General features: G+C 41.0%; 4 protein-coding genes across 7 annotated transcripts in view; 1 reads left to right on the forward strand and 3 right to left on the reverse strand.

Moving 5' to 3' along the window:
* Nucleotides 1–4,602, forward strand: part of LOC6035562 (soluble guanylate cyclase 89Db) — a 32,269-nt gene extending 27,667 nt beyond the window's left edge. For all 3 annotated transcript variants that reach the window (XM_038248656.1, XM_038248655.1, XM_001845666.2), the window contains 6 exons: nucleotides 1,915–1,992; nucleotides 2,306–2,788; nucleotides 2,846–3,103; nucleotides 3,162–3,400; nucleotides 3,459–4,230; nucleotides 4,376–4,602. In XM_038248656.1, the coding sequence (XP_038104584.1) occupies nucleotides 1,915–1,992; nucleotides 2,306–2,788; nucleotides 2,846–3,103; nucleotides 3,162–3,400; nucleotides 3,459–4,230; nucleotides 4,376–4,465 (1,920 nt within the window). In that variant the 3' untranslated portion in view covers nucleotides 4,466–4,602. The remainder of the gene's footprint in view (nucleotides 1–1,914; nucleotides 1,993–2,305; nucleotides 2,789–2,845; nucleotides 3,104–3,161; nucleotides 3,401–3,458; nucleotides 4,231–4,375) is intronic.
* Nucleotides 4,603–4,634: 32 nt separating this feature from the next.
* On the reverse strand, nucleotides 4,635–12,440 carry LOC119766460 (flocculation protein FLO11-like). The gene is made up of 4 exons (XM_038251019.1): nucleotides 12,276–12,440; nucleotides 11,036–12,212; nucleotides 4,932–9,106; nucleotides 4,635–4,864 (listed from the first exon to the last, which is right to left on the reverse strand). The coding sequence occupies exons 1-4, from the start codon at nucleotides 12,357–12,359 to the stop codon at nucleotides 4,682–4,684; spliced, it is 5,619 nt and encodes a 1,872-aa protein (XP_038106947.1). The 5' UTR covers nucleotides 12,360–12,440; the 3' UTR covers nucleotides 4,635–4,681.
* An 854-nt stretch (nucleotides 12,441–13,294) lies between these two features.
* LOC119765223 (trypsin-1-like) lies at nucleotides 13,295–14,424 on the reverse strand. Of its 2 annotated transcripts, XM_038248661.1 has the most exons (3): nucleotides 14,260–14,424; nucleotides 13,787–14,181; nucleotides 13,295–13,732 (listed from the first exon to the last, which is right to left on the reverse strand). In XM_038248661.1, exons 1-3 carry the CDS (start codon nucleotides 14,360–14,362, stop codon nucleotides 13,355–13,357), a joined length of 876 nt encoding a protein of 291 aa, XP_038104589.1. In that variant the 5' UTR covers nucleotides 14,363–14,424; the 3' UTR covers nucleotides 13,295–13,354. The 2 variants fall into 2 exon arrangements, with proteins under 2 accessions (XP_038104589.1, XP_038104588.1); XM_038248660.1 differs by having other exon boundaries at nucleotides 13,787–14,424.
* Nucleotides 14,425–14,526: 102 nt separating this feature from the next.
* LOC6035564 (trypsin-1) lies at nucleotides 14,527–20,945 on the reverse strand. The gene is made up of 4 exons (XM_001845668.2): nucleotides 20,451–20,945; nucleotides 15,437–15,578; nucleotides 14,989–15,383; nucleotides 14,527–14,934 (listed from the first exon to the last, which is right to left on the reverse strand). Exons 1-4 carry the CDS (start codon nucleotides 20,532–20,534, stop codon nucleotides 14,560–14,562), a joined length of 996 nt encoding a protein of 331 aa, XP_001845720.2. The 5' UTR covers nucleotides 20,535–20,945; the 3' UTR covers nucleotides 14,527–14,559.
* Nucleotides 20,946–27,209: the final 6,264 nt, after the last annotated feature.

The raw sequence follows: 27,209 nt of genomic DNA on the forward strand, positions 1-27,209 counted from the left end.
AACATAAAAACATAAAAACATAAAACATAAAAACATAAAAACATAAAAACATAAAAACATAAAAACATAAAAACATAAAAACATAAAAACATAAAAACATAAAAACATAAAAACATAAAAACATAAAAACATAAAACATAAAAACATAAAAACATAAAAACATAAAAACATAAAAACATAAAAACATAAAAACATAAAAACATAAAACATAAAAACATAAAAACATAAAAACATAAAAACATAAAAACATAAAACATAAAAACATAAAAACATAAAAACATAAAAACATAAAAACATAAAAACATAAAAACATAAAACATAAAAACATAAAAACATAAAAACATAAAAACATAAAAACATAAAAACATAAAACATAAAAACATAAAAACATAAAACATAAAAACATAAAAACATAAAAACATAAAAACATAAAAACATAAAAACATAAAAACATAAAAACATAAAAACATAAAAACATAAAAACATAAAAACATAAAACATAAAAACATAAAAACATAAAAACATAAAAACATAAAAACATAAAAACATAAAAACATAAAAACATAAAAACATAAAAACATAAAAACATAAAAACATAAAAACATAAAAACATAAAAACATAAAAACATAAAAACATAAAAACATAAAAACATAAAAACATAAAAACATAGAAACATAAAAACATAAAAACATAAAAACATAAAAACATAAAAACATAAAAACATAGAAACATAAAAACATAAAAACATAAAAACATCGAGTTTAATTCTTAATAAAATAGTTGTCTGCCAAAAATGTCTAATATTTACAATTAGGAACTGTTCAGTCCCAGTTTAATAAGTTAGCTTTCAATGCATATATTTCATTCAAATTTTGCGTAGCCAAGCCATTTCCTAAATCCAACGCGTAGCGTCCGCTTCATTTTCTGTGAAGATTAATCGTGGAGTCCTCTTTGTTAACCCATAAAACCAAACGAACACGACGGCACCATGGCACTAAAAAAAATCCCCATGTAAACCTTTTAGTTAGTTATGCAGGAGCAAAAAGGTTTTCAATCGGTCAGAATCTACCGTTCGTTCTACTATGTTATTCAAAAAACAGTTTCACAAATTTCTTTGGCGTCCCTTAAGAAAGGAGCTTTCTTGTTCTTTGGTGTGGGGAAGTGAAATATGGTGATTCATCCGATTTCTTTGGCTTAAATCGGAGGGTCGTTCGACTTGATTTGGCCTGCCATAGATTAATAATTGAGACACAGCACTGTGAAAGTAATGTGGTTTGATAGATGTAGACAGCAGAGTTGCCAGTCAATGCAATTTCTGCAACTGGTGATAGATTGGAGTTTCTACAGTATTGTATTGATGATATTCTATGGTTGATCCTTTTAACAAAAAGAAAAAAAAGGTTTGATAAAGGGATCGGATGTGAAGTTTTCCTCAAAAAAGCTGGAAGGTTATCGTTCCAAGCATCGCTTTGTTTTGTAATCTCTTCCAATTGAACTCATTCCAATCTATAGTAAATTATTCTTGTCACGTTGAATTTGCTCCTGGGATCCTCTTTCAAACTGGAACCTTATCGTACGTAAATTATAAATAAAAAGTATCAACTTCGGTACTGAAAGCCAATTTATCTCACAAACCACATATATTTTACTCACCACCACAGCTGTGCTTCACAACACCGGTCAGCAGCGAAATAGCTTCCAAGCACATCACCTAATCGCACCGCGGGCTATGAATGACCCCTGTTTGGTCCCAAATGTCCGTGTTCCTCCAACCCCCACACAGTTTATTGTGATTGCTAATTTATCTCTATCTATCCCATCTACACCGTGACATCTGATGCCTGGGGGTTGTCTATCTGGCGAATCCGATCATCTGGCAACAATGGAACCAAAAAATACGAACAAAAAAAAAGCTCGAGTACGGTGAGCATGTCTGGAAACAGGCGCTGTTCACCGCCGGTTGTAAACTGACCGTTTTCAACACGTACCAGGTGAGTTTTTTGGCTGGGTGGAAGAGGGGGAAGGCTCTGCAGTTTGCATACCTTTCGGGCGGTTTTTAGGAATCGTTCGAAGCAGGTAAAGCGAAATGAGGTGAATAATTTCTGATAATGTGGTGATCGTCAAAGTAGCTCAATCGAAGATTGACTTTTGACGAGCGCCATATTTTGACCACCCTTTAGATTTTAGATGTGATTTGATTGTCGTCACCTTGGTACATCTCCAAAGGCGATAGACATTTAACGAAATATTACGATATTTCTCTAATGCAAATGTTCTACTACACTCATAACTCTCATCTCCCAGCAATATCCGGACAGTCTGATCCCGGATCTGGCGGCCGCCTTATCCGCCATCACGGGCAGAAGCATCGACGACTTTATGGTCTTCTTCGGGCGCTGTTTCGTGCGGTTCTTCAGTAACTTTGGCTACGATGAGCTGATCAAGTCCACAGGTCGATACTTTTGCGACTTTCTGCACTCGGTCGACAACATCCATCTGCAGATGCGCTTCACGTACCGCAAGATGAAGAGTCCCTCGATGCAGCTGATCGAGGTGGATGAAAAGGGGGCGGTGCTCGTTTACCGATCGACGCGATCCGGCTTTTCAAAGTATTTACGCGGTCAACTGATGGAGATCGCGAAGCAGCTCTACAACATGGACATCACGATCAACGTGTTGGAGAGTCAGAACGATATTCCGGGAGGGACCACCGGACCGATATCCATTCAGGGTGGGTTGAAAACGGTCATTGTGAAGTATCGGTTGGATTTCGATAATCGGGAGTATGTAAGTTGAAGACAGTGCGTGTGGATAGAGACCATGTTGTAATTTTGCTTATCCTAGATGGAGAAACGTGTCCATATAAAGGCTCATCCATCGCAACTCACACTGCCATCGGTTAGCAGTAGTCTGCTGCTGGAACTGTTTCCCTTCGCACTGATATTGAACGAAAAGATGTGCATTACAGCTGCCGGCGAGAAGCTTATTGAGTCATGGATGCTGAACAATGTGACTAAATCGCCGAATGAGCTTATGGGAGCCAAGGTTACGGATCATTTCAAGTTGCGTCGACCCACGGGAATAACGTTTACGTGGGATAATGTAAATTCAGTAAACTGAAATGGTAGAAAGGGTGGTGTAACAAAAGTTTTCCTTTCAGATGAAGCGTCTCCAAACGGTCAACTTTGAGATACAGTTGTTGAAGGGTCAGACTGTTCTAGAAGCGGAGGAAGCTTCCGCTTTGACAGATAATAAATCTGCTGTTCCGGAACCGGATGATCCATCGAAACTGATGTCCGTTGCTAGGCGAGGTTCTCATGGACTTAAAAACATTCTACTAAAGGGAGAAATGCGTTACATCAAAGATATTAACTCACTAGTTTTCCTTTGTAGTCCACTGTAGGCTAGACCGATTAGTGTAAGATATTTATAATCATTGATGATCGTATTTTCACAGCATCAACAACTTGGAAGAGCTACGTGAGGTAGGACTATATTTGAACGATCTCAACACCCATGGACTAAGTAGAGAGATGGTGTTCTCTGGATTTTCGCACAACTCCCGGCTGGATCTGATGTGTGAGCGTGAGGAAAAGCGAGCTGAAGAGCTGGAAACGTCGTTAGCCTTGGCCGACTCCTGGAAGCGGCAGGGTGATGAATTGTTGTACAGTATGATCCCTAGGTCGATAGCTGAACGGCTGCGAGAAGGGCAGAATCCACTCGAGACATGCCAGACGTTCGAGGAAGTGACTGTTCTGTTTGCAGAAATTCAGGAATCGCTTATGTCCGATGACTCCATAAAATACGCCATGACGACTGTAACCACGTTGAACGCGGCTTTTAGCGCGTTCGACTCTTTGGTACAGACGCCTATGGCCTATAAAGTGGAGACTGTTGGCAAGGTATACATGGCGGTGAGCGGGGCTCCTGACCCTAATCCTTGTCACGTCCAGCACACAGCCGATCTAGCGTTGGGAATGCTCCAGAGCATTCACGACCTGAAACTGCCGGGAGTTGGAGTGAAAATCGGAGTTCACACCGGTCCAATAGTTGCTGGCATTGTGGGCCTCAAGGTGCCCCGGTATTGCCTGTTTGGAGACACGGTCAATACATCGTCCCGTATGGAAAGTAGCAGTGATATCAACAAGATCCAAGTATCAGGATATACAGCCAACAAGCTGAAAAAGTATGGCTACAAGCTAACATTCCGTGGAAAGGTAGCGGTAAAGGTAAGCTCAGGCAACAACAAAACGATGCCTCTGTGCTCTCTTGTATTAAGCTTGCTGGGATTCCTATCAAGTTAGCACAACAGAGCAAAAAGGCATCGAAAATATGCTGACTTGCACGACTGTGCTTTTTTTTCTCCCCTCAAAGGGTAAAGGTGACATGGAAACTTTTTGGCTAGAAGGGGGACCAAGCGGAACTGCTACTACAGGTAGTAAAAAAGTGGAGAAAAAGAAATAAAACGATTGGTCATCAATAGCTCGAAGACGGGCTCTGCCTCTTTCTAAGACAGCTTTTTTACTGTGCCTTCACTTCTGCAATTACAGTTTAACGAATCTGAATCCTTTAGCTCACAAAGACTCGCACTTATAGTGAATCCAGTGGATTTTGCGAATAAATGTTTGTAATCTGCTGTGAAGAAGTTTTTTTTATTAATAAATGAAAGAAATTCCTTGCTTAACACCCACACCCAATTCCGTTGTACAGGATAAAGTCGATGTAGTTTTGGACATTGGTGAATGCGGCCGGTTGGTTGTTGTTTCCACATCCTTCGCCAGCAGTCTCAATAGTGATTCCGATAAGTGTCAGCAAGGAAGGATCAACTCTGGATGGTGCCATCAATCCGGCTCCGTCATCACCCTAAAATGTAAGTTAGTCAATTAGTAGAATAGTTAAAACATTCAAAAATAAAATATCAACATTCTACCTCACACGTTGATTTCACCGAACCCGATTGAGCTGGTTGAACAACTCCACCGCACAGATTGTTAGTGGTGAGATTGTCGTTTGCCAGTTTGCACTCTGCCGAGGAGTATAACGGAATCGACACCTCGTGCGGAACCGGTGATGAATGACCCCCAATGCTGTCAGCACCCCATCCAGCGACCACAGCCTGCGTTCCGGCGTACGAGTCAAACGTCGTTGGCAAGCAGATGGGTTGGATGAACTCGGACATCGCGACGGGACTATCGAGGATCACTATTCCAATGTTGTTGTTGAGCGGGTTGTTCGTGTTGAACTTGGGATGGGGGATCACTCTGGCTAGGTTCTTGGAAAATCGTTGCTCCGTAGTCGACATGGTATCGTACACGTTGAAGAGTGCCGTTGCTTGCGAGAAGAGTGGCATTCCGATGACGGTGGTGGCGGTTGTTACGACGGCACGATCGTTTATCAGCGATCCCTGTCCGGCGTTGGAGTTGAAGTAGACAAAGCGTGTGGTCCAGGGGTACTTGTTCGCGTGGTCTACGACAGTTCCTCCGACGACACGATGCTGGCGCAGTTTAACTGGAGAGTTCACCTTTCCACAGACCTCCTGGCAAACTGGACAGCTTAGCGTGGGCCTTGCGATGCTGACAGGTTTGTTGTTACTGTTTGTACCGATCCAGTTACTGATTATGGGTAGTTTGTTGATCGCGTTCCAGTTTAGGATGCCATTTGGATTGTCTTCTTGCTGTTGACTGGGTGTGACATCGTTCGAAGCTAGTGGATTACTTGCTTGCAGTTGTGACAGAATACCACTCAGTTGTCCAGCGAGTACGGCCGGACTAAGCGCATTTGTCACCTGAGTGACTGTTTCGTTGCTTCCAACAGAACTTAATTGATTGTAAAGATTGGTTAGGGCGGGATTGTATGCTCTGCTGAAATTAGTTTGAAAGATTGAGTTTATTGGCGCCGTAATGATGCTTGTTCCATTCGAAATGATTTGTGATAGGGCTCCTCCTAGCTGATTCGCGTCTGGAACAACAGTTCCATTTGCGTTGTTGGCACTAGTTCCGTTAGAGGAAGCAGTTTGGTTAGCGATTTGTGCTCCAAGGTTTCCGATCGCGGCCGTGCCGTTTGATATAACTTCTGCTACGTTGCTAAATCCGGATGTAATTTGATTCCCAATGCTTTGCAAAGGATTAGTTCCAGAGTTGGTATTCTCCGTGGTGTTGGTGTTAGTGGCATTTGAAGCGGCTCCAGTGAAGTTTGAAGCTAATCCAGCTAGTTGATTGATGAACTGCTCGAAGGTATTGTTGGGTAGGCTGAACGACGGAATTCCAAAGTAGCTGTCGGATTGGACTTGTTGCGGGAAAATTGTCAACAGTGGATGCTTCTCTGTAACTGGCGGGCTTGGTGTAAGCTGTGCGGAATTGACGGGATTCGTCTGTGGTTTCGTCAGGATATCATCTAACTGGACGGCAGGGTTGTTGGGAAATGGAGCCGTCTCGTTATTAAGTTGAGATACTAAAACTGCCAGCTGTGATTGGAAGTTGGAAAGATCTGGGAGTGGCCTGTAGACTGGTGGATTACCGGCGGTGTTTTGAAGTCCAGTGGTGAAAGGACCATCATTGCCAACAGGGACATCACCAAATGTTGGTATTTGAGGGATGTTGAAGCTTGGGATGGCAAAGTTGTTCAAGCCACTTGCAGTAGTATTGAAAATGGATGGAATATTGCTGCTGGCAAGAAGCTGTGATGCCGCATTTTGTGCTTGATTTATGGGATTGTTATTGTTAACGGTGCTGTTTAAAACGTTTACAGCTTCCGATGCCGCACTTTGAATTTGCACAAAAGGGCTGTCGTTGGTTATCGGAGGATTACCGAGGAAATACCCTCCGTAGGCATATGGAAAAGAATGTGCATTCAATCCACCAGCAGTTTTGTTAAAGATGCTGGAAGGATTCGAGTTAGCTACAAGCTGAGAAGCAGCCGTTTGTAGCTGACTTACCGGAGTATCGCTTGCTACAGGCGCATCACCTAAGGTTGGAATCGCCGGGATACTGATTCCGGTGATATTGGGAAGTGAAGTAATCGCATTTAATCCAGCAGTTCCGTTGAATATGGTCGGAATATTACTGCTTGCTAATAATTGAGAAGCAGCAGATTGAATTTGATTCAGGGGAGTGTCGTTAGCTACATACATATCACCGAAGGTTGGAACTTGCGGAATTTGGATTCCAGCGTTGCTAACAATGCTGTTGATTCCAGCTGTAGTGCTATTGAAGATGCTCGGAACATTGCTGCTTGCTAACAATTCGGATGCAGTAGTTTGCAGTTGACTGATTGGGTTATCATTGGCTATAGGTGTGTCTCCGAGCGTTGGGAGCTGCGGAAGATTGATACCTGCATTACTAGGAATGGATGTTATAGCACTGAATCCACCCGTTGTAGTGTTAAAAACATATGGAATGTTACCACTGGCCAGAAGTTGAGCAGCAGTTGTTTGAATCTGCTCGATTGGACTGTCATTGGCTACGGGGGTCGGAATATTAATACCGTTAACATTGGGAAGTGAAGCAATGGCACTTAGTCCTCCAGCAGTACTGTTAAAAATACTAGGGATGTTACTGCTAGCTATCAGCTGCGCCGCAGCTCCTTGAATTTGGTCAAGCGGGCTGTCGTTGGCTGGAGCTGGATTACCCTCTATTGCCGGTAACAGTGCACTACCACTTGGTGGTGGGTTGAAACCAGGGAACAACTGAAACACGTGTGGTATTTGACCGACAATAGCCGCCGGAGCGACAGGGCTGGCCGTAGTGGAATCGGTAGAGGAACTTGGAGTAGAGTCTGTCGGAGGACTTGACGTGTCAGATGGGGCTGGTGATGAACTTGGCCCCTGAGTTGTAGGTGTAGGATCAGACACCGCTGAAGGCGTGGTAGATGTTGGATCAGACACCACTGGAGATGACGAGTCCGTTGAAGAACTCGGACCTGCTGTTGTAGGTGTAGGATCAGACACTGCTGGAGAGGTTGCATCTGACGGAGGACTTGGCGTGTCAGATGCAGTTGAAGCTGCTGTGGACGGTGCAGGTGTGGTAGATGTTGAATCAGACACTGCTGGAGAGGTTGCTTCTGTCGGAGGACTCGGAGTGTCAGATGCAGTCGAAGCATCGGTAGACGATACAGGCGTGGTAGATGTGGGATCAGACACTGCTGAAGAGGTTGCTTCTGTCGGAGGACTCGGAGTGTCAGATACAGTCGAAGCATCGGTAGACGATACAGGCGTGGTAGATGTGGGATCAGACACCGCTGGAGATGACGAGTCCGTTGAAGAACTTGGAGTTTCTGTTGTAGGTGTAGGATCAGACACTGCTGGAGAGGTTGCTTCTGTCGGAGTACTCGGAGTGTCAGATACAGTCGAAGCATCGGTAGACGATACAGGCGTGGTAGATGTGGGATCAGACACTGCTGGAGAGGTTGCTTCTGTCGGAGGACTCGGAGTGTCAGATGCAGTCGAAGCATCGGTAGACGATACAGGCGTGGTAGATGTGGGATCAGACACTGCTGGAGAGGTTGCTTCTGTCGGAGGACTCGGAGTGTCAGATACAGTCGAAGCATCGGTAGACGATACAGGCGTGGTAGATGTGGGATCAGACACCGCTGGAGATGACGAGTCCGTTGAAGAACTTGGAGTTTCTGTTGTAGGTGTAGGATCAGACACTGCTGGAGAGGTTGCTTCTGTCGGAGGACTCGGAGTGTCAGATACAGTCGAAGCATCGGTAGACGATAACGGCGTGGTAGATGTTGTATCAGATACTGCTGGAGTTGACGAGTCCGTTGAAGAACTTGGAGTTGCTGTCGTAGGCGATGATTCTGTCGGAGGACTCGGTGTTTCAGACGCTGTCGAAGCGTCTGTTGACGATACAGGCATGGTAGATGTTGAGCTTGGGGTAGTGGTTGTTGATGCCGTACTTGTTACAGTTGTTGGAGTTGTAAAAATAGGAGAATATGTGACAACAGGACGCACGGCATTAATATCCGGTTGAAGAGCAATCAATTCAATCAAACTCGGGAAACGTGGCGGATTCAAATTTGCTTCACCCGGTACATTCTCACTTGGTCCATCAGGTAGGTTGGAGGCACTTGACTCAGCGGATGGGCTGATTGTACTAGTAGAATCTTCGGAGGGAGTAGATTCTGTAGAGCTCGGATTCGGAAAGAGGGCTGACAATCCATTTAATGTAGGTTGAGGTAACGAAACCAAATTTGATGTGTTTATTACGTTTTGCAGAGAGTATGCCGGTTTTTTGACAGAGTGGAATGCATTGGAAGGATCGCGGCTATTTTTAAAAATTGAAGTTTCCAAGTTAGATAAGTTGGACTTTCCCAGACGAAACTGAAAAAAAAATTTCTGTAATCACTCACTTAAATTAAACACAATATAACTCACTGTTGAGCAATCACAAAAGTTACAAACAAAAGCACACCATAAAATCACTCCCAAGCTGCGTAAATGTACACTTGAACTCATGGTCCTTCCGTCCAGTTTCGCGGTCACCGTTCGAATGACTGCAAATTCTGGACACATGTCGGTTAAGGAAGATTTGGATCGTGAGCACTTTTTCCAGGAATTGAACGCAAAGAAGAATTGTTAAAGCATTTATCGCCCCACAAATATGCAGTGCCAAAAATAAATGTTGCACTCCGCAGCATGCACACATGGGTCAAATTAAAAAAATACCGGTTTTCTCCTTAATTCAACAAGATTTCAGTTTTTTTCTTGCCTGCTTTTTTTGACTAACGGTTTTTATGCGCGATGCTGCTAAAGTTAAACACGCAAGAAGCATTGCAAATCTTAAGCTGATGGTCCCTTTTTTTCCTCTTCTTATGGGATGATTATTTGGAAAGTTTGGTGCATCAACATCGTGATATTGAGAACTAATTCTTTTTTTTAAATAAGACAGAGCTTGAGCAGAGTGGAAAAAGAGTTTAAACGTGCGAATTGAATTAGTTCCCCCTTATTTTACCATCTAATTACAATGTTTGAGAACAAAAAAAAATCCGCGATGGCAAGAAATAAATCCATTATATGACTAGAGTAAGCCTGTTGGCATCTTGAAATTTTTCAATCATCCTAGCTGGTGGACAGCACATGGAAGTTGTTGCTACCAATCGTAAAACTTTTTAATATAAGAAAGCCTCTTTCGATGATTTTTGTCAGATAAGTAAAAAAGAAACTCAATGGATTTGAAACGGAATGACGACTTCATATATATTTTTTTTGTATGGGGTCTGAAAATTCGAAAATTTTTGTTAAGTAATATAAAGAACGCTTCCTTCTATATTTCACTTTGGATCATTGAATCACTAGTTAACAATGACCAACAATATTTCTGTGCTGGTCCCAATCGAGGGGAAGAATGAAGTTTGGGGTCCCAGAAACGCGTCTGAATTTTGTTCAAATACCCCTGACTCAAAGCAAACAATAGAAATGTTATTAGACATTTTAATGAAAAAAAAAATTAAAAACATCATGCTGGGCTGAATGGTTTTTCCCCAAAGTATGTAGGAGAATTTGTGCGGTTCACTCCTTGTACATATTGCATGCAATTTCTGGATTTTGTTTTGCAACGACGACGAACCACCCTAATTCTCCTTACAAACTTTGGAGAAAAACCATTCGACCCTGTCTAAATGATGTTGAACAATTCTTAGTGCTAAAACTATTTTCTCTTGATTTAACGTCAGCAAGGATATGGTGAAATGCGCACAATATGGTAAGGAAATTATTAAGAATAAAACGACTGTGTTGTGATTGGATTTGAAAGAAAACTGTGATGTTTATTGTTGCAAAATATGTTTGTTTAAATGCTTGAAAAAAACCCCCGTTTTTTAACAATGACAACTAACCTATGAGCATTGATAGTTGGGGAACATTGATACCTGAAGTGTTTGGGATTGAAGTTAATGCGTTGAGACCACCCACTGTAGTGTTAAAGACATTTGGAATGTTTGCAATGGCTAAAAGTTGAGAAGCCGTTGTTTGTACCTGATCGACTGGACTATCATTGGCTACGGGGCTACCACCGTCTGCCGATGCTGGATTACCACCAACTGTCGGTAACAGTGCACCACCACTTGATGGTGGTTTAAAACCAGGGAACAGCTGGAACACGTGTGGTTTTTGGCCGACAATAGCTGCCGGAGCGACAGTACTAGTTGAAGTGGGATCGGTAGAGGAACTTGGAGTAGAGTCAGTTGGAGGAGTTGGTGTGTCAGATGAGCTTGACCCTTCAGTCGTAGTTGTTGGATCAGACACCGCTGGAGATGACGAGTCCGTTGAAGAGCTTGGAGCTGTAGTTGGATCAGATACTGCTGGAGAAGAAGCTTCCGTTGGAGGACTCGGCGTGTCAGATACAGTCGAGGTATCGGTAGACGTTACAGGAGTGGTTGATGTTGAGTCCGATACAGCTGGAGATGAGTCCGTTGAAGAGCTTGCAGTTGTAGTTGGATCAGATACGGCTGGGGAAGACGCTTCCGTTGGAGGACTCGGCGTGTCAGATACAGTCGAGGTATCGGTAGACGATACAGGAGTGGTTGATGTTGAGTCCGATACAGCTGGGGATGAGTCCGTTGAATAGCTTGGAGCTGTAGTTGGATCGGATACTGCTGGAGAAGAAGCTTCCGTTGGAGGACTCGGCGTGTCAGATACAGTCGAGGTATCGGTAGACGTTACAGGAGTGGTTGATGTTGAGTCTGCAGTTGTAGTTGGATCAGATACGGCTGGGGAAGAAGCTTCTGTCGGAAGACTCGATGTCTCCGTTGTAGAGTCAGACACAGCTGGTGATGATGAGTCCGTTGAGGAACTTGGCGCAGGAGTCGTAGGTGTTGTTTCTGTCACCGCTGGAGATGATGAGTCCGTTGAAGTACTTGGCATTTCGGTTGTTGGTGTTGAAACCGTCGAAGAACTTGAAGATTCAGGTGTAGTTGTAGTAGTTGTTGTTGTAGTTGGGTCCGTTACAGTTGGAGTTGTTGTCACAGGTGTTGTAGTTGAGAAAATCGGTTCAGCTGGTATTGGCGGCCTCGTAGCACTAGGGTCCGGGTGAAGAGCAATCAAATCGATTAAACTTGGCAAGTGTGCTAGGTTTGCATTTGTTTCTGCCGGAACATTTCCATTCAGTCCAGAAGATAGACTGGAGGCATCTAAATCATTTACAGCATTTTTGCCAGTTTCGCGACCACTTGATTTTTTCGAGCTCAACCATTTAGACCTTGCTAGTCGGTACTGTAAATAGAAAAAAATTGCACTTAAAGGCACACTTGTGAAAATTATGACAAAATTACTCACGGTAGATCCAACATCACATAAGTTACTAATAAAAGCACAGAATAAAATCACTTGCAAGCAGCGTAACTTCCCACTTGAACCCATGGCTCATCTGTTCAGCACCACGGTCGCCTCACGAATGACTGTAAGTTCTGGTCGCTGATCGGTTAAGGAAGATTCTGACCGCGAGCACTTTTCTTCCTAAGAGTTTAACACAAAGGAGAAAAATAATGTTAATGCATTTGTCGTTTCAAAATGCAGTGCCGAAAATAAATGATGTACTTCGCAGCATGTATGCATGGACCAAATTTAAACAAAATACCGGTTTCTTAAATTTATCTTGATCGAAATATTTTCTTTTCCTTTTCTCGGGACTATGGCTAACGGTTGGTTATACGTGTTCTCGCACAAGACATCGACAATGACGATGCAATTTTTATTAACATAAATATATGCATTTGGGCAGTTTTTCTTATTTTTTGTATATAGGCTGGGGAGTTCGAATCAGGAAATTGAAATAGTCGCTCAAATATATTTTTATCTTTCAATATTTGAGTAATTTTTTATGACTTGATATCTAGATGAAACAATACACATCCATTAGGAATGTTATTCAAAATTTTAAACTTTAGGTTCTTTTTTGAACTGGAGTCCTTAGTTGTCTCAATTGGCGGCATCTATTTTGCTTGATGTAAAAACGAAACTATTGGCACTACGCCCCCCGGGGCATGGCCTTCCTCTAACGTGGGATTTCTGCTCCAGCGCCTCTGACGAGACAGGAGAAACCGGGACCGACGTTTTACTTCACCATCCGATAGAAGCTCAGTGGATAAGGCGGGAATCGAACCCGCGTCTCATAGCATCATCGGGATCGGCAGCCGAAGCCGCTACCCCTGCGCCACGAGACCCACATTGCTTGATGTATTTTTCTTAAATTAAAACAGTTTTTGCTGCTTTTACCCGCAAATCTGTGACTTAGTTAGAATGTAATAAAATGATTGTGATATAAAATTGATTACTACTAATATTTATTTCAGAAATCATGTATATTTGGAATGTATTTTGTGATAAATAAATAATTTTGCATGTGTATGATGAGTTTACTGAGTACAGTAGCACCCATCAATAGTACTGTTCGAGATGAACGCCTCGAACCGATTTACTCTGCTGTACACTCCGGGATAGTTCGGCTTGGCACAACCCTCTCCCCAGGAAACAACGCCCGCGATCTGGTAGATACTCTCGGCGGACTCCATTTCGCTGTCCGTCGTCACATGCAGCGGACCTCCGCTGTCACCCTGGCAAGAGTCCTTCATACCCTCGGGATAACCGGCGCACAGCATGTTGTCAGTGATACGTCGCTCTCCGTACGCCGATTTGCGACAATCTTCGTTGGACAGAATCGGTACGATCACTTCCTGCAGCGTGTTGGACACGTCACCCCCTTGCGAGGTCGTACCCCATCCGGTTACGGTTCCCTGCAGGGAGAGAACATTTGTGAAATTTGAAGGTTATGAGAGAAGTTAACTTACATTTTCCCCGGCAAACGATTCTCCGGATGTGGGTTGACACACCGGACGCAATCTATCGTTCATTTCAAGCACCTTATCCAGTTTCAGGATTGCGACATCGTTGTCGTAATTGCCTGGATTGTACGCTGGGTGCCTGATGACACGCTCCACTCTGGCAGTAATGGTTTCCGATTCCGAATCCGTCGAGCGATCGTGGTCCAGAAGGGTAACGCTGATCCGCCTCGGGTTAAATCCGGTAACACAGTGCGCGGCCGTCATGACGTGTCGATCAGTTATCAACGACCCGCCGCAGTAGAACGAGTCCCCATACTTAAGGATGGCCATCCACGGAAACTGGTTGACGCGCGTCTCCATTCCACCGACAATTCTCTTGATCTGGTTAGTGCGACCACACTCTGCGAAGAAAATTATTTTGGTACAGCTTGTAATCATGTAGGTATTCAATAGAAAAGGTGAGATGTCGCAAGTCTTACTACACTCGGTACAGTTCTCAGCCGGTTTGAGGGGTGGTAAAGGGCGTTGAATTCCCGTAAGTAACTCTAACCACTCGAGGAAGGCATTGTCCTTCTTCTCCATCGCAGGTTGACTTTCACTGGGAGGTTCCCGCAAAATCTGAAATGTGGGCGAGAAAAAGCGGGCGAATACTAAGCGAATGAGGGTAATGAGATGAACGGGATCAATGAGATATGCATAAAATGAAAGCTGGTGGTTTCGAATAAACAGTAAAAAATACACACAAATTCCATCCCATTTTTATTTTCCCCGTGTATTAATCAGTCCTCCGAACAGTAACAACCATCCACCGTGTTCGACATAAGCCACGTTCTGTACCGATTTACTCGGGTATAAACTCCAGGATAATTGGGTTTTGCACAACCTTCACCCCAGGATACGATTCCGGCAATCTGGTGAATGTTTTCCGCCGCTTTCTCCTTGTTGATAATATGTAGTGGACCACCACTGTCACCTTGGCAAGAGTCCTTCTTGCCCTCTGCAAATCCTGCGCACAGCATATTATCCGTGATTCGCTTATCTCCATATCCAGACTTTTTACAATCAGCGTTGGACATGATCGGTACCATGACTTCCTGTAGATTCACCGAGACCTGACCGTTTTCCGAGGTTGCGCCCCATCCCGTCACTAGTCCCTGTAAACAAATCCATTGTTTATAATCATCTCAACCATGTTCCAATGCACATACATCGTATCCGGTAAAAGACTTCTTCATATCTGGCAAGCACACGGGTCTTAGTTTCTCGTTGAAGCTAACTGGCTTCTGCAAAACCAACACGGCAATATCACTGTTGTAGTTGTTCGAGTTGTATCCGTTGTGCTTAATCACGCGGGACACCTTACCGGTAATCGTTTCCGCTTCAGTCGTACTCGAGCGGTCGTGATCCAGCAGCACCACGCTGATCTTGGACGCGTTGAATCCGTGTACACAATGGGCCGCCGTCAGGACATGCCGATCGGATATCAACGATCCACCGCAGTAGAACGTCCCACCGTACTGTAACATCGTCATCCAGGGATACTGGTTGACTGCGGTTTCCGTTCCGCCCACGATTCGGGTCGCCTTGTTGGTACGACCACATTCTACAAGGCACTTTGATTAGGGCACATTTGGGATCCCGTCTAGCAATACTTACTGCAGGAGGCACAGTTGGTGGCTGGTGTTAGTGGAGGGGCTGCAGTGGTCGTAGTGGTACCAATCAAACTTGCCAACCACTCGAGGAATGGATTTCGTTCAGTTGGGGCTTGTCTGGGTCGGGTATGGATTTCGTGTGCTGTCTGGAAGAGGAAGCATCGCCAAGAGGAATCATTAGGGATGTACCGGAATGGATAGGATGATGTTAGATGTTTAATGATGATGTTGGATTTGAATTTTGATGAAAAAGGATGATGATTACGAATAGGTTGATCATGGGGTTGATGAGGCGTGTTTCCACCGTACGACATTATTATGTCTCAGAGATTAAAGTACGTGATCTAAGGACAAGTTTCCTAATAAACAAGCAAACTGCAACAATATGGTAACACATTTTTAAGGTTCTGAAAGGTATCATTCCCGGTCGGCCTTTTCTCGGCCATGTTTGTTTTAGAAAAACATTCAAATCTTGTTTCAGAATGTGTAATTCAAAGCAAGATATTCTTTGTGTCGTTTTTAGAAGTATTTTACATATCGTGATTAATTTTTCATTTCAATTTACTATTTCTGGTCCCTGAATTTAGAACCATCATTGATAGTCATTGCCTCAAGAGTCAATGACACCATCTGAAATCAAACCACTATTTACGTGAGGTTTTTAAAAATCAAAACCCGCAAGGTCCATGTCCATGTTTTTGAAGAAATCATTTTTGGTTGTTCAAATTTATGCAACCTTTGGCTGACCGTCCAAAACATGAAATTGTCAAAAAATACCGTTTTAAACAAATTTAAAACAAAATCAACTAAATGTTCTGAACCAAAGCTGGTCCAAGTACAAACTAATGCTTAAAATTATTCTCAGAACAAATAAAAAATCCAGCATTTCCTTAGTTATGCTGGTTTTTAGTTTTCATGCAACAAATTGTGTAAAATTATAGTCTGAGCCACGTAGTCTAGTGGCAACGCTTCCGCCTCGTAAGCGGTAGATCGGGGTTCAAATCCCGGCTCGGACCAACACAACTGGTGGATTCTGGATTGATTAGTAAACTGGACCTAATTAAGACACCGTATGAAGACAACCTATGGAATGTTAACATTAATCTTATCATGTTAACATAAAGTTAATTAATAAACTTCACTATATCCGCTATATAAATGCCGGCCCCGATACTCTTAACGGGTGTTCCCTCACCCGTTTCAGCATGCAGTGCTGAAAAGTTCAAATTTTCAGAACGTGAAAAAATCAAATTTTGCACTGAGTTCCATGCAAAAAAAGCAAAGCAATCCACTTTAACGACCCTCTGGTCTTTTGTAACCTCTGTTGCAAGTTTCTGCTCATTTTTAGGCGTCCGAAGGTTATGCGTGGTGAGTCACCCAAAACCTCTTTTACGCAAATGGACCGACGGCGGGAATCAAACCCGCGCCCCATAGCATCTCAGGGATCGGCAGCCGAAGCCGTTAATCACCGCGCCACGAAGCCCTCCATGCAACATTTTTTTGCATTACCGAAACTACATTTGAAAATGTTTTCAATAGAATGAAACGTATAAATACAAAAAAAAAACACAATTTGTTTGCCATGCGTACATTCTACTCAACGAATGGTTCAACCTAGTAGTCATTGATTATTGCAATAACCCAGTCAAGTCAATCGGAATTCTGAAACGGAATTCAATTCGAATCGTTTACGTATACCGTTTCAAATGCAACAAACGATTCCGTGTACGTTTGAAACGGAATACGTAAACGATTCGAATTGAATTCCGTTTCAGAATTCCGATTGAGTTGACTGGGAATGTTTTCTTGTAACAAGTTTTTTAGGCGTCTTAATTTCAGGTCTCAAAATACGTTTGAAAAGTAAGGCGTCAGTTTTTATGTTCTAAAAACCAAACCGAAAAACCGACGCCTGTAAATCTAGTTAACATTCCCGCACTCTAGCTTTTTGTTTTGAAAAACAGGCTCTTTCGTCGTTAGAGAATGACAGGCAAAGTAAGTAAGTTGAAAACTTTAACTTTACAGCACTTGTCACGAAAAGTATAACTATTTGATACTGACTAGAACATTTGAGTTCAGCTGGGTAACAAATGCTGCATTAATTTTCAATTCAATTCTGTTTTATTTGTGAATAATCAAGTAACAATGAGTTCATTTAGGTACACAACAGAGTTTTGGTGTTCCTTTCAGCTGTGTTTCAATCGTAATTCAATCGAAAAATTATTACTTATAACTATGGAATAGACAAGAGTAAGAAAAAGTTTTCAAAAAACTTACAGAAACAAATGCTGCATTAACAAACTCAAATTATAAAGATGTTTTCCGGAATTGAAAAAAAGGTTCAACAACAAGTTGAACTTCATTTTTTCAGAACTCTTCATATTCATTCACAACGATTAGAGCGACCAATTTTCCGGATGCTTTGAGGGTTTTCCGGGAGTTCCTGGGAAATTTAACCACGACACTAGTCATTGTTTCATTCGTCAAACCAGTATGAGTTGAGTATTTTTGAGTTTTTCGTTGTTTATGCAATTCATATCGTGTAAGGGAATTAATTTGTGAATACCTTTGTTTTGTATTTCACTTATGTTCCACGCATATTTTTTGAAATTATGTGATTTTTCTCGAGAAACAATGAATGGACGCTCTTACCTCTATATAGGCCAAAATTGATGATTTGGCTATTCTGCCGCTCCAATCTAGTCCGTCCCATTTGTAAAAAGTGAGTGCTGAGATATTGCCGTGAGAAGCCCAAAAAATGTTTCACCTTTTTTTACATTTCTAATCACAAATTTTTACATACTTTTTCAACAACTATTTCAATATTGGTTCAAAAAGTACCCCTATCCTAAAATTGACTCAAAAAACTTGAAATTTTAAGATAAATTTGGTAAATTTTCGTGCTGGGACTGACCTGACTTTATTTATCCATCAATAAAGGCAAGTCTGTCTGTTTATCAAGGTACACGGAGAAAAAGAGTTCTCAAAATCGTGAACAAGCGTTCATGAAATTCGGAACCACGAACAAAGTGTTCAAATTTCATGGTACGTTTTTCAAAATCGTACCATGGAATTTGAACACTTTGTTCGTGGTTCCGAATTTCATGAACGCTTGTTCACGATTTTGGGAACTCTTTTTTCTCCGTGTAGGCTTGAACATTCTCAACAGAAATTTGCCTGTCATTTGTTGGTTTGTTTTGGTGGTTTTCCAAGTTATTTTTATCAAAGATTTAAAAGTTTGATTGTTTCAGGTTAATTTAATTCGGCAGATGATTTTAGAAAATTTCCTGGCTACAAAAATGTAACCAGCAACGTTGTATTATTTCTTTACCTTTTGTAGCAGAACAAATGAATATTTGATTGCATGTATCAACACATATCAACATCTGGACCCTTGAATTGAGTAACCCAGAATCGTTGAACGGAAGGGGAACCTAATCCAGAACCAGACCATGAATATTCAAGAAGGAATAGTACTGATTTTACTGAATATTAGCTCAATGGTATGTAGTTTTTTTATTACTGTGGTTATCCCAAGCATGAGGAAAAAAGGCAGGATAGGTTTTCGATTATCGACAAAATTCAAAATGTACCGTAAACATGACAACTTTATGTGTTTTGAAGTTCTGCTAATAATTAAATACATAGTCTGTATAAAGATAATAATTACACAATTTTTTCTATTGATTTGTGAGATATTTCCATACAAGGAACTGACTTGCCTTTATTTTGCATATGGGACAGCACCAATGCGATTTTTGTTTTGGGATTTTTAGAACAAACATAACTTTTTTATTAAATAGGCTTTAAGTAGATGTTAAAACAAGACAATTCTTAGGTTTATCTCAAAATCGACAAAAATACATATGGGACGGACTTGCTTCAAGCGGCAGTATTATTAAAAATCAATCAGGCTGGTACAAATTTTATTTAAAATTTTTGTCTCCCCGTCCTTCAAAAAGGCCCGAAAAAGATATATTTTCATAACCGCAAAAACTTTTCATTTTTCGTTAAAATTTTTGTTTTCGTCAAATCTTACTAATGATTGCAATACAAATGAACTAGTGTAAACAAATGAACTAGTGTAAAATGCATTGAAAAATACTTTTTCCATGCAAATTTTGAAACTATGGCTTGCCCACCATTGAAAAAACGGCTAATATCCACTTTTGTCAAAAACGAGATATTAGCACCAGGTGGTAGAGGATGGTCCAATGCATCTCCTGGAACTTGAATTTTACTGAAATAGTGTTTAGACTTGGCTGCCGATGCGAAAAACCAAACGGTAAATATGCCACTCTTATGGGAAATTGCCTTGACGGAGATTTTGTGACAAACTCTAAAACGCGTTTTTCTCGGAATACTTGATTTGGCATAATAGCCGAATTTTCAAATTTGGGCAGTATTGCAATATTTATATTTTTTTTTTATTTTTTAGTCCCTCTTGTTTTTGTATTCGTCACCAAATCTTCACCAAGCCAATTTTAAAGGGGAATGGGATATAAGCCGTTTGGTTTATGGCATCAGCAGCCAAAACAATTTTTTTTGAAATTTTAGTTTTGTAAGATGCGTTGGAGCATCCTCTACCACCTGGAGCAAAAATCTCGATTTTGCCAGAAGTGGACAATAGCGTTTTCTTCGATAGGCAGTAAAAAACCCTTTGGATAAATGTACGACTTTAGCTGAAATAATCTGAAACATGTTGAATAAACTACTATTTAAATATTTAAAACAATTTTGTTTTTCAGACATTTTCAGATCTGATTATTTGAAATCACTTTTTTGGACAAATTTTCGTTCTGAGACGCACGTAATACACCGTTCGCCTTTCTTGTGCGTTCATTTTTAATCCTTCAAACCAGTTTTGAAAACAAAAAAACACAAAATCATGCAGCGAGAGCAGTATCAGAGAAATGGGACTCCATTTTTCAGAATTAAACAGGTTTACTGGTTTATCGAACTTGCATCTTTCGAGGTGCTTTTCACAGTGCCGATTTTTTCTTCTGACTTTCGAAACTTACATGGGCACTGATTCCAACCAGGATGCAGCCCAGAATAAGCAGCAGCGCTGAACTGATCGCCAGGTTCGAAGCTAAGAACTTCATTCTTCTTGAGTTGATTGCACTGCTCGGTATCACAAAGTATGTTACACTAACGCTCGGAATTTCACACCTGTACTGTTCAACCACCGGACTGAAATTAAAACATGGATTTTTTTCCACTTAATCACAGCACTTTCACCATTTTAATTGCACCGAAAATAGTGGTCACAACTGCCACTACGAATACTAATTCATTGTCTGGTGTCCAATTCGGGCACAAACTGACTCATAAGAATGTCGTTAAAAGTTTCGTTTTCACTTCGCGCAGACTTAAATTTGGACGATTTCAAGCTAGAACGGTGACCGAAGGCGACCCGATTTAGTCCAGGTGGGGGTCTCCAGGTCTAGTCTCGTCGCAATGTGTCCCGCTACTAAATCGCAATCGGTAATTCTGAGCGCGCTGAACCACCGCGAGCGCGCGTCCGCGAATCGAGTCATCGCGGAAAGAAAGTCCGCCGCCGCCACCACCATGCTCATCTTCTACTCCGTCGGCTGGTTGACCATTTTTTCCCACCAAGTTGACTTAAATAGTAGTCATCATTTGCCGGAGTTTCGTCCTCTGCTCTGATCTCTACTTGGAAGCAACGGGGACACATCTTTGAGGCCGATACGACACACTCGATCCTCGTTGAAGCAGAAGATCCAATTAACGGCCGCGAGCATAGGCTAGGAAAATTTGAATGCAACGTATTCGTTAAAAAATATTTCTTCTTGAAAATCATACTTAATTACTGAGATTTTGTTTGAAAATAGCATCATTTTAAAAATCCTGTTTTTTTCAATATTAAACATGAAGCGGCCCTGTTTAGAATTGACATTATTGATATTAATATTAATATAATGGACATGGATTTAACACTCAGAAATTACCTCAACTATCAACGACTTTGTTTTAACATTTTGTCAAAAACCAGGATTCAAAAAATTAGCAACATTGCTATTTTTTTACAGAGTTACTCAATGTGCTATACAAAAATGTTGTTTTGTGTAGTTTTCCCCCGATCAATACCTCGTCGCCATCGTGCTAACTTGTCGTACGTGCATTTTGGGCCAAATTGAGTTAAGAACGCCATTTTGTGCAGCTCACAATGCCTCACCTTTTGACCTTCACAGATCCCCAAAATTCGATTTCAATCCTGAGATATTCAACGAAATCTGAAAAAACTCCGTGCATTTTTGTCACTTTACATATGAAAGTAGTTTCAATCTTGTCGTGCTGTCTTGTCACTCCATGAAAATTGATGTAAGTGCGACAAAAGGCCAAAGGGATTTCAGGCCAGGAAAGTCAGGATGCGTTTGTCGCACGTACAAGCTAGACTACCGTAAACATTTGTAATTATAACTCGGGACTCCAGCAACCAACTTCAACCAAACTTTGGGACAATGCACAGAATGGTGAGCCCAACAAAACGTGTTTGTTATTGTTTACATTGCGTGCTCTCGTTTTTGAATATTCAAGGTCAAACATTAAAACGCGTTTTTCTCGGAACGTCAAAATGGCGGGTGCGACAAGATAGCACGACGACGTCGACCTAATGCATTACATTTTTTGAGACTTGCATGGATAAACTTGAAATACAAATTCAAAATTCTTTGGTCTCATGGAAGTTTTCCACAATGAATTCTTTGGATTTATTGTTGAAAACTTGTTAAAAAAATGTGAGGAAAATAAGCATGTTTCATCAAGCTTTTGATAGGTAATGTTGTATGCGTAAAGTTTTTTTTTGTAAATTTGATCTGAAAAATTGCCATTTAGAATGAATTAAAATATTTATTAACAATTTGTTGGATTATGGGTAAAACAGGTTTTCGCCTACTTGATACAGCATTTGACGTATTGATCATACACGAAGAAAAAAGAGTTTCCAAAATCGTGAACAAGCGTTCATGAAATTGGGAACCACGATTTTGAAAAACGTACCATGGCATTTGAACACTTTGTTCGTGGTTCCCATTTTCATAAACGCTTGTTCACGATTTTGGGAACTTTTTTTTCTCCGTGTAGGGTAAATAAAATCTATTTTCAAAAATGTTTTATTTAATAAATTTTTTAATCAAAATTACAAAAGGGCCAAACATTGAATATTACGCCCATTTTAAAATGCTAGTCTTGATTTAAAAATTTTAAAAACATTTTTTTCGAAAATATCGGAAAATTTTACGAATGTTTCATGTATTAACATTGAAAATCGGACCATTAATTGCTGAGATATCGTCATTAGAAAATGGTGGGCTGTTTGGGTGAGACTTAGAAAACTTCAATTTTCGTGTTTCTTTTTCTTTAAGCCGCTGTATCTCAGCAACCAGAGGTCCAATCTTCAATGTCTCTTAGACAATTTTATAGCACTTTTCAAAAAAAATATTTTTAGAAATGGTCACTCATGGTCACTATTTTTAAAAATTGAAAAACTGCAAATATTTCGCTAAAATCAAACATTCGGTGGCTATATCTTGAAAACGGAGCCCTTTATCAAAAAATCCTTAGAGTACTTTTCGATTGCAAATTCAATTTTGCATTAAAAAATAATGTCAAACTTGTTTTTGCATGAAACTTCGATTTTTTCCAAAAATCACTATTTTTTCAAAAACTTAAAAATCGGCGGCAGATTTTTTGACCATGTTTTTCTATGGCTTTAAAGTTGCGGATTTTTGTCCCCTGAAACATCTTAAAAAAATCTTGAAAATCAGAAAAAATACGTATTTTGGGAAATTGAGTTTAAGTGCTAAAAAAGTTGAGAAAAAAATCTGCAAATTTTTTTCCGTGTATCTTTTTTTTCTCAAAAGTCCTCAACAATATCTACAACTTTGCCGAAGACACCAAATTGATCAGAAAATTCACTCAAAAGTTACAGCTGTTTGAATATTTACATACCATTTTTGTATTGACAGCTGCCAAAATTGTATGGAGACTTGTATGGGTGAACCAATGACACAAAATAGCTTATTTGGTCATAGGGAAGGCCCCCACAAAGTTTGAGTCAAATCCAAAAATACAAAAAATAAAAATGGTCGAAATCGGCCGATTTCGTAGAGAGTTGCTCACATGTCCAATTTTTGTCAACCTGTTCCATCTTATTTTCCTCTGGTACAAACTTCGAACAGCCGTTACGACCGGCTCAAGCAAACATTTTTATGGGTGGACTTCTTTCACACCGGCTAGTCAACGTGCGAAAATCCGACTGCTGTTCCGCGCAGAAATATGGAGCCTTATAGGGTCGGAGAGGGCTCTGTTGGCCACGTCCTTTGCGATCTGCTCGAAAGTTGACCATTATCTAATCTTTTGCAGCTGATATCTGAGCTTCAGCGAACCACTGTTATACCCCATACTCCCTTATGAAAAAGCAGAGTAAGCAGCTGTCGATTGGATTGGCCAATAATCTTGAACTTGCTTGGGGACGGCTACCTTTAAAACAGGTACCGAGGGATGTTCTCTGCACATCGGCTCATCGTGCTTTGGTAGGGTAACCGAATAAAAATAAGCAAATGTTTATACTTGTTTATCACTTTAAAAAAAAAAGTTCAAGATGGTATGTCAGAGACATAACCGAAAGACATAGGACCAAACAATTTGAATGTGTTTTTGGATTGCTAGTGAAATCTGAAATAAGATTATTTTATTTTGTTTCATAGATTTGTCGGCAAAATTGTCATAAATGTTCTCCCAAGGTGAACCTTCTATGAGGGCACCGGCAACTCCAGGTTGTGGCCACTACGGTCGAAATGTCAATTTTCATGTTCAGTATCAAAAACCATGAATTTTGATATCCATATTGCCACAACTCGTATGGTTCTGTTAAAGACCCTCCGGGCCCCGGGGAAACCTGCTTTGAGATCACCGGTCACTCAAGGTTGTGGCCACTACTGTCGGAATGTCAATTTTCATGTACAGTATCAAAAACCATGAATTTTGATACCAATATGCCACAACTCGTATGGTTCTGTAAAAAGTCCTCCGGGCCCCGCGGGAACCTGCTTTAAGGGCACCGGCCACTCCAGGTTGTGGCCATTACTGTCGAAATGGCCATTATGTTCAGTATCAAAAACCATGAATTTTGATACCCTTATTGCCACAACTCGTATGTTTCTGTAAATGTCCCCCCACCCCCGCCCCTCCTCCGTCCCGAGGGAACCTGCTTCGAGGGCACCGGCCACTCCAGGTTTTTTCCACCACTGTCGAATTGGCCATTTTTCATGAGAACCGTCGCATCATAGCGACTTCCACGCCGTCCGCTTCACTCGAATTTCCTCCTTCTGCTGCCGGTGGTTCTTCCTTCTGGTTGCTGGTCCTCTTCTTCTATTGGCCGCTGCTGCTGCTGCTCCACGCCGGCCCGACGTGCACAGTTTGAGTGCTCGTTCCAAAGTGACTTGCTTTTGCGAAATTTTCTGCTTAAATAGCGGCACAGCCGGAGAACGGCACAAAAGGGGCGCGGTCTCGAATGCATACGCTCGCTCTGATTGGTCATCTGTCCGATTTGTACTGAAAAATTACTCATTTTGATTGCATGTTTTAAGTGCTTTAACTATGTTTAGTCAGACTATCTATGTAGTTAAACAATAGCTGAAGTCTTCCTCTTTCGATTGGTGGTCCAACCATCTGGATTGATTCACAGGGAAAAAAGATATAAGCGTTCAAAATGTCCCCTTTTTTAACGCTTAAAAGTGACGCTTTGGATCGAATTTCTGAACTGGCCCCCCAATATAGTAAGTAAAGACATAGTCCTATGTCAAAACTCATATTCAAAAAATCATTAAAGTTTCTTCTTTTCTAATTAATTTTGATCACCCTAAAGCACACCTTTCTTCTTTTGGTCGCTACTGTTGGAAGTAGTCAGCAGAGAAGACACTTGCCGAGGAACTTCGCGGACAGGCTTTTTAGTAGGTGGGTTGTACCGCTATCGGAATTGAAACGACGGAACGTGCATAAATTAGCGCACGGTTCGTTTTGGACCACGGTTCGCCTGGGTCATCATCGTAATCACCATGATCATCGTCGTCGTCGTCGGCGTCGCCAAATGGTGGGGACGCTCGGGACATACGACAACGGGAGGATAGTTAGTTCCAACTGCACACTGTACCTCTTAATACGTTCATTCGTCGTGGTCATCGCCATGGGTGGAGCGTAGAATGGACTCAATTTGAACGGCGATCGTGGCATTCAGACACAAAGCAGGTAATCACACATAATTTGATAGTTGCACATGTTACTTCAGGTATCCAACGGCCATTGGAATTAGTTGCGAGATCCAGAGCGTATTGACAGTGCATTCCGGTCACGAAATGGTGCACTTTGAGCGGAAATGATGGTGCTCACTACAGTCACATAACATTACGATGGAATGAGGTTGACCTTAAGTGGTGAAATTAGGTGAAATGTTACGTCAGAAGGAAATAAAATCTCCTTTGCGAAAATAAATCTCCAAATATTTGCATTCCAATTGAAGCCAAAGCTGAGTAGTTTGCATCTGGTTACTGTTTTTTTAAGTGCAAGCAAATGCGTAGAAAGTGGTTGCCATGCACATTAATCAGATAATAACCGGTATATTTGTGACGACAGTTGGGAGGATATCCCAAGTACCTTGCCACTGAAAATTGGCCGTCCTGGTAAGAGCCTGCAAGTGGTATCCGGTATAATTGCATGTTGGCGTCAGTCTGGTTTGGATTAAACACTTTTTTTTGCATTCATGAGCAGCTTTTCAGTGCGTCTCTTCAAGAAAGTACACTCGCTCATCCTTTGCCAATGCGAAATGGAGCACGTACTTTTGATTATAAACCAAATATTTAAGTTTGAACTTCTTTTTTTATTTTGTCGGTCAACTTATTATTGCATGTTGATATACGTTGCATTTGAAAGTAAGGCCGATGCAAATATTTTTCACAGTTTTTGTCCCTTGGTTCTGGCTGGGATAAGGGGGGGAGGTGGCAAACGAAAAAAAATATATTGAAATAACAATCCATAGTTTCAGCATTCGCGTGGGAAAGTGTTTTAAAATGCATTTTACACTAGTTCAGTTATTTTGCAATCATTAATTTCCAAAAAGGAATGATTTGATGAAAACAAAAAAAAAATAGCAAATCAAAACTTAAACATCAAAAATTCCAGAATTTTTTTAATCAACTCAAACATGCTAAAAGTGATTCAAAACGCAGGGAAACGCATTCTAAATTCATTTCAGCTGATTGTACTTTAAACGTGTGTAACCCTCCCCCCTTGAGGTACACCCCCTATTGCTCTTCCTCACTGAGACTATTATTATTTATTGATGACGATCTTCAGCTTCTGATTCGTCTGAAGTATGTTCGCCGAAGACAGTATCAACGTTCTCGTGATCCTGCACTGAAGCGAATTCAAAAAGATTTGCAAAAGGTTATTGACCACAGATTCACTCTTCTGCGAAATGAAAAGTTCGCAAGAGATGTCGAACAAATTAAACCTTTTTGGAAACATTCAAAGGTTCTTAAGAAACCTCAAAAACCAATCCCTTCTTTAAAAGATGGTGATAATATTCTATTAACTAATGGGGAAAAAGCTCAGAAACTTGCTCAGCAGTTTGAGAGTGCTCATAATTTCAACTTGAATGTTTTGAGTCCTATTGAAGATCAAATTTCAATAGAATTTCAGAATATTGTTGAACAAGAATTTTCATCAGATGAAGTTTTTAATACGGATCTGAATGAAAT

Source organism: Culex quinquefasciatus, chromosome 1 (assembly GCF_015732765.1).
Source record: "Culex quinquefasciatus strain JHB chromosome 1, VPISU_Cqui_1.0_pri_paternal, whole genome shotgun sequence".
In the NCBI taxonomy this organism is placed as follows: Eukaryota; Metazoa; Arthropoda; class Insecta; order Diptera; family Culicidae; genus Culex; species Culex quinquefasciatus.